The sequence below is a fragment of the Manihot esculenta genome, chromosome 12 (genome assembly GCF_001659605.2).
Source record: "Manihot esculenta cultivar AM560-2 chromosome 12, M.esculenta_v8, whole genome shotgun sequence".
Taxonomy (NCBI): Eukaryota; Viridiplantae; Streptophyta; class Magnoliopsida; order Malpighiales; family Euphorbiaceae; genus Manihot; species Manihot esculenta.
Genome location: NC_035172.2, coordinates 16,251,664 through 16,259,462, shown reverse-complemented (window position 1 = coordinate 16,259,462; position 7,799 = coordinate 16,251,664). Strand labels below are relative to the sequence as shown.

Here is a 7,799-nt window from a genome sequence, read left to right as displayed (position 1 = left end):
ACACAAACGCGAGAAGAAGGGACAAAGATGCGAAAGGTCTCTCGAGGAATTTGATATGTATCATAAAGGCGTTCTATATCCTGCTTTGATAAGGCAGAGGGGTTATCACTAATAGAACTACCCTCGCTTTTTAGAGCCTCCTTCAACAGAGCGATGGGGGCCAAGTCACGGATGGGACCGTCGGAGGGGGAATCTGAAGCAGAATCTCCACTAGAGGAAAGAGAAAAGGAAGTATTTCTATTCATCTTGATAAGGAAAAAGAAAACAAAAATTAGCGTAGGAAGTATAAATAGAGAAGAAGACCGGGTGTTTTTGAAAGCACAAGATCATAGGTGAAAGCAAAAGTGATATTTGGGGAAGAAGAAGGGTTCTTATAAGACGGTTTTGACGGTAGGCTTTAAAGCACGATAAGCAGGACAGTCATCATTAAGGGGCTAGATAGGCGAAACGGCGTGAACAGAAAAAACACCAATCTTAGTAGGCCATGTGCCCTAAGTCTCGATAATTATTATCTCCTTCGAATCTGAAGAATCGAAGACCAGTGGGGGAACCTCTGATACTACATAACAATCGCCCAAAGTAAGCCATGAGCTGTCACTACGAGACAGGGCCACACGATAAGGATTTGGTAAGTAGGAAATGTGGTCCAACCCGAGGAAAAGAAGGCCCGGACACCTTAACACCCGGTTCATCAATAAGACTTGCCCTTTCCTAAATAAGGCGAGGAGGGGTGAGTCTTAGTATGAAGTTACCATTATCAGGCACAATCCAGTGTATTCCCATTATGCCTATGATCGCGGATTTACCAACCTATCAGCTGGTGATATCCCTTATTAAGCAGCCAGCCACATCATCATCGGGTCATCGGGAAATGCTATATTTATTTCCATCCTCTTGCAGTATAAAAGGAGGACGATCATAGAGACAAATGTATGCTATTATCTGATACTACTCAAATTCTAAGCAATTCATTACACTCTCTATCTTATTGAGTACTGACTTGAGCGTTGGAGTGGCTGCTGTAGGCACCCACCATCACCTCATCTTTTCCCCTTTGCAGGTTTAGCCAATTACAGCATAGTTCCATTCTAGCCATATTATTAATCTAATCTCTGCAACATCACTTAGCCTCCATTTGTTTACAGAAAATAACTTGTATTTGAAAAATATTTTACGTGGAAAATGTTTTTTGTGTAAAATATTTTTTGTGTAAAAAATTTTCCAATAAGCTAACCTATTTTCCACTGCTTAATCTTAATTTATAAATAAAATTTATTAACAAATTTATATATAGAGAGCTTAATAAAGATTTTAAGGTGTGAAAAATGATTTATTCTTTTCAAAAGAGGAAGTCATTTCCTTAAAATGACTTACTTTTTCCTTTAACCAGAAAAATATTTTCCGTTAATTAAATTTTCTGAGTGTTTCAAACGACAAAAAATATGGAAAATTTTTTCCGTAAAACAAATGGAGCCTAAGGCTCCATTTGTTTGCTGAAAAAAATTTAATTTTGGAAATTACTTTTTGTAGAAAATGTTTTTTTTACAAAATGTTTTCCATAAAAAATATTTTTCAAGGAAATAACTTATTTTTTTTAAAAAATAAAATTTATTAACAAATTTATATATAGGTCTTAATAAGTATCTCACAGGAAAATTACATTTGTTTTTTTTTAGAAAATTTTTTTTCTTAAAATGATTTTTTTTCATCAGAAAAATGTATTTTATTGACTAAATTTTATGAGCATCCCAAACGTTAGAAAATATGAATAATATTCCATAAAATAATAAAAGTTTTAGTGATAAAATATCATCATAAAAGATCCAAAAGCTAATTGAACTAATTAGAGATAAACTGTTAAAAACAATGTGAGGTATTTAAAAGCTTATTATGGACTTCGTTAGTCTTAAACTTAATCAAGTCCTAATACGAAAAAAAAAAAAAAAGGTATAAAACCTAAGTTGTGTGATTTAAAAACATAATGTGAAATCTAGTGCTAAATCAAGAGAAGAGAAAATTCACTTTCACATTTGGCAACAAAATTTCAAAAAAGTTATTATATTTAGCAATGAAATGTGAAATCCATTAATTGTTAAACCAAAAGAGAAAAGCCACTTTCACATTTGAGAACGAATAAAAATCATTGCTAAATCAAATGAGAAAAGAAACAAGCATTTTTCATTTAGTAATAAATCAAATTTCTGGATGAAAAAAAGTTAGCAATTTCTTTTCAATCACTAAATTTTAATTTATATAATAATGGAGTTAATCTAGTAGGAGTAAACAGTATTCGGTTCAAACTGAAAAAACCGATCAAACCGAATCGAATTGAAAATTTGGTTTGGTTTTTTATACATTTCGGTTCGGTTCGGTTCGGTTCGATTTTTAATTTCAGAAATTTTGATTATTTCGGTTCGGTTTGATTTTGGTCAGAAAAAAACTGAAAAAACCGAACCGAACCGATTAGTGATAATAATATGTTTTTTCAATAATATAGAGAAATTAAATCATATTAAGATTAAAATATTTTAATTAAAGTTTAAAATATTAAAAATAAAGTGTAAAAAAATTAAAAAATTATTAAAAATTGAAACCGATCAAACCGAACCAAATCGAACCGAATCAGACCGGTTCAGTTCGATTCGGTTTCTAACCAAAATTGGTTCGATTCGGTTTTTATAAATACTAAAAAACCGAACTGAACCGACCGAATGCTCACCCCAATAATCTAGTTCTAATTTAGCAATGGATTTAAAATTCTGACTAATTTTAGAGAGAATTTTTTTTTTTTACTTTTTTTAAAGACTAAATTTTTTTAAACATAATAATATAAAATCAAAGAAAGAGAAATTTCACATTCAGCAACAATATTCCTGCTTATTGATTATTTATGAATACTACTATTTAGTTTTTCGGTTAATAAGTCTTAACAAATTCTATTAGTTGTCGAGTAAAATTGTCAATAATGCTTTCTTAAACAGAGGGTAGATCCTCAGCCAGAATTAGACAAAGGATCTCTTGCTAGCTATCTCACGGCAAGTTCAAAGACATCAATGGCAGAAGGATTGGAGCAACTATTGATATGGTATTTCTCAACACTAGTACAAGTGGACATTTTGATAATAAAGACTGATAAAACAATACCTAGAAGCAGAAAATTTTGTTTTCTCGTCCAAATGCACTGGCGAAAAGTTGAAGCCATCATTATGGATGGGCCCAAGAGAAGATGTGGCGTTGTATCTTGCTTACCCACGGTTAAAACCATTCATATCTGGCTTCACTAGAGCAAAGGCAGTTGCCAGACAATTGGTGCAAAATGACTACATCATCACCGAGGATAATGTGGGGGGTGGAAATTGGCAAAGGAGGCCAATTCCATCATGGTATATCAAACAGCCTAGCTATATATCACCCCATAGTTATGAGAAAATCAAACAAATTACTTGCTTTTTTCTCTTTGAAAAAAAAAAATCAAAATATGGGCAGATTATAGCTGTGGTGATTTTTTATTCCTATAAATTAAATAATCCCCTTTCTTGCAATTGTAGGTATGACCGACCCCATAGTGAGACAGGCGGTATGTATAAGGCTTGGGAATGAATTGACCACCAAATGGCTGACCGGTGACTGCTAGCAATTGCAGCTTCATACAGGCGAGTTGTGCAGGAGAGAAAATAGTTCTGTAACTCAGTTTAAAATAGTAAAAAAATCCAGAAAATTTATTATAAGTTTATGAGAAAAATACAAAAAAGTTATTATAAGTTCATGAGAAAACAATCATTCCCAACATTATTTGCACTCTCCAATCACAGAAAACTTCATTATTCTTCCTCAAGTGCAAAACCATACACACTGTAAAAGCATTCATTACACACACAGAGACGGACAGCTGCTACTCAAGTCCTGCAAAGTCCGGACATTCCTCGGTTATCCAACTCAACTTCTCCAGAAAAGGGTTGACATTGATATTTGGAGGATAGCGATCTATGCAGTCCTCCCAGACATTGGCATCCTCCAAATTTCTCATCACCTCCCAAACACAGTTGTTGCACTTAAAACCTGCTCCAAGGCTTATCATCAGTATCTTCTCTCCTTTCTTCAGCCTTTTCTTGGCCTCTAAGTACCCTAACTCATACCACAACCCACCGGACGATGTGTTTCCGAACCGGTAGAGCGCCATTCTAGATGGCTCAAGATCATAACTATTCAGTCCTAAACTCTCACCTACCTTATCAATAATCGCCCTTCCGCCTGGATGTATACAGAAATGCTTGATTCCTGTTTTAAGATTGATCCCTATATTTGGCTTTTTGGTCGCTTTGTTTCGGAAGTTAGATGATATTACGTAGCGGAGGATCTCCCACAGTGGCAACACTTTCGGCAGGAGCACTTTTAGGTTCAGAGTTAAAGCTTCTGCAGCAACCTTTTGAAGGTTTCTGGAGAGATGAACACCTCTGTAACCAAGCTCATCCTCTACTTCAAGGCAGCTATTATAAGCTTCATCGCTTGAGCCAAGATGGGTACGAACCAGATAATCTAATTTCAAGATTGATCTATTTTTCAGACATGAATTATTCGTCAAGAGCATTGAGCAGCCACCAGAACGAAAGAGAACGTTGGAGAGCATCATGGATTTCTCTTTCCCACAGTACCAACGTTGGCCCATGCACTCTGTGCTCACGACAATAGCAAAATATTTCTGGTTCGATGACCTGAACAATTGCTGGACTAAATCGATCCCCACTAAGCTTCCACTGCAACCCATGCCGCTGAGATTGTAAACCTTAGTGTCCTCTCTCATCTTGTAGCGATTTATTATCCGAGATGTTAGAGAAGGAAACGAGGTGAATAAAGAAACAGTAGTGACAACTATGTCAATGTCTGAAGGAGAAACTCCTGTATTGGCAAAGAGCCTGTCAAGTGTATTGAAAATTACTTCATCCAGCTCTGAGTATCCATCCACAAGAGAAGGAGATTGTTCTCTTCCTTCCATGACATTTTTTGGGCAATAAGTCTCTTCTCCTATCCCAGAACTAACAATAGTTCGTAACAGAAACCTGAATTCTTCAAGACCTAGATTCTTATTTCTTCTTATGATTTTGGCACTGGATCCTGCATCGAGTTTCCTGTCGTCTGTGGCCTTGAAGCACTCATAGTGTAGCATATAGCAAGTCTGGTTTCTCTTCTTGAGCGACTCTTTACAGATGTAGAAGATGATGGAGAGGATGGGTAGGAGGTAGGTTACCAGGAAAGCGTCCATGGCAGATCAGAAAGAGCAACTGAAAGAGATGGGTTCTTGCAATTATTTGTATAAGTCAAGAGATGTTGAATATGAGATGGGAAAGATACATATCTGCAAATCATTATATAATACTCCATAGGCGAAACGCATTTTAAACAAGAGTAGGTAGGAGTTATGCAAATCTTTCAGCACTTGGCATTTCAAATTTCATGGGATATTGCGGTGATAAGCTCAAAGCATTGATTCTAAGTTCCTTTAAAATACAATTGCTATTATTACTGCCCATAACAATTATTGGTGATATGATTTAATTTTTAGTTGCATGTATAAATTTAATAATATAGGAAAATTAATAAAAGAAAAATGAAAAATGAATAAGGTACAAGTGTCTTTTGTGCTTGCTTTTTTTTATTTTTTTATTTTACATTACAGTAATTATTTTGAATTTATTATTTAATGAAAATTATCAATGAAAAATAACATAGACAAAGAATCTCTCAAATTAAAATTTTAGTATGTAAGGGAGAATATATAAGAAAATATATATATATATATATTCTATAAAAAATTAAATTAAATAAATTAATAAGGTCAGACAAACTAAATTGAATTAAAATAAATTAATAATATATGGCCCCTAAAGTTTATATTCTTTAATTTATATTTATCAAATTTTCATTGATATTCTTTATTGTTAGGGCTAATAACATTAATAATAGACGTATGATGAAATGTCTTCAAGAAATGAATATATATTGAGGATAATAATAAACTTAAGATAATAATGAGCATCTACAGTTTCACAAATTTTTTTTTTATGGAAAAGAAAATTATTTTTCACTAAATTTTAGTATATGTTATATATAATCCACATTACATAATTAGGGGTAAATCGTTATTAAATTTCTAAATTTTTTAAAAGTTTAAGTTGATTCCTATTTTAAAATCATTCAATTAAAAGTCTGTCTATATTCCATAAAATTCATATAACATGAATAACCTTTTTTTATAATTGACAGAATACATTATTTCTTTTCTAAATTAACGTGAGATTTAATATACTCTTTCATACTCAAATCTAATTCATTCTAAAAGTTAATTTAAAAAGAAAAAATATTTAAAATCCTTATAAATGGCACATTACCTCTACTCTATCGATGTGAGATTCAACGTAATTAGTTTATTATTCGAACCATACCTAAATGACATAGGTATTTGGGAAGAAACGAGTGAAGAAAATGATAAGTGTGTGTATGTCATGAATTTAATACACATGTTGGTTGCCAGCTTTCATAAATTGTTATCTTTCTCAACTACTTCATATATATACGGTTATTTGATGTCATATACACTAATTAAGGAGGTAAAAAATGGCTAGGATCTCTAGGGAGTGGAAAATTTTTTTAAAGGAAAAGTATATTATTCTCACTTATTTTCAATTACACCCTTCAACTTATAAAAATAAATCTATTTCCTTTTTTTTTCACACACAAAATATAATTATAATATAATTAACAACAAAAAAAATTTTATTGCATTTTTTGATTTAGTCTATACTAATATTGCTCCATTACTATATTATTCTTTTATTATTTCTTTCTATTTTTATGCCATGTTTGGTAATTTTAATTGTTTTAGTAATTATTAATTATTTTAGTAATTGAAAATTGTTCTGATAATATTTAGCTAAGTATTATTAAAAAAAATTAATACACTTTAATCTTCTTGAAGAGGCAAATAATTTTGGATAAATCAACCCTTAAAATTAACTGATAAAAATGGAAGAAGGGAGTAATTAATAAATTATACTTTTTTTGCATAATAATTAGAAGTATATTAGGAAGCCAGTCAATAAATTATTTGAAAAACGAAATAATTTTTTTTTATTTTAAAATTTTATCTATTTTATTTTTTTATATTAAGAAAGATATTTTTTTTTATAATAATACTATTTGAATTGAATTGATCTGTACAGAATAAGGGTAAAATTGGTATTATGATAATTATAATTTTTAAATTGTCATTAATATATTTAATGAATATTGTATCTATAAACATATCCTTCATCCATTAAATGAAGAAACTAATATTAAAATTTCTCTCCTCTTTTTCAAATTTCCAAGCAAGTATTTATTACCTTTAATTTTTTTTATTACTTAAAGTTAATGAAGAAAACGTTTTTTTTTTCCTTTTTTATCAATACATAGGTGTATAATACCTGCTCGTAAAGTCATTACTCTCCAAATTCATGCGTTATTTTTAAATTTGAATAATTTCAGTTGGATTTGTCAAGTTGATGGGATTTTGTTTCACGCTCAAAATTTTATTGGTTACAATTTTGTTGTGAAAAATTCTGAGAGTATATTCCAACACGGTGTTTCTAGTTTCTATGAAATTAATGGTAGGCCGATAATTATTAAAACTTTAGCTCTCCGTCACTGTTTACTCTTTGCGACAAAATTTTTGCTTTTTAATGGATACATTTTTATAGACTGTTTGCAAGTGGTTCAATCTCTTCAGTCTCCACATTTAGACATTTCTGAACTGGATTTGATTT

The 7,799-nt window shown here is 31.5% G+C and overlaps 1 protein-coding gene across 1 annotated transcript; it reads right to left on the bottom strand.

Moving 5' to 3' along the window:
- Nucleotides 1-3,789: 3,789 nt before the first annotated feature.
- Nucleotides 3,790-5,314, bottom strand: LOC110627401 (3-ketoacyl-CoA synthase 19). The gene has a single exon (XM_021773693.2). The coding sequence runs from the start codon at nt 5,258-5,260 to the stop codon at nt 3,893-3,895; it is 1,368 nt and encodes a 455-aa protein (XP_021629385.1). The 5' UTR covers nt 5,261-5,314; the 3' UTR covers nt 3,790-3,892.
- Between the last annotated feature and the right edge of the window lie 2,485 nt (nt 5,315-7,799).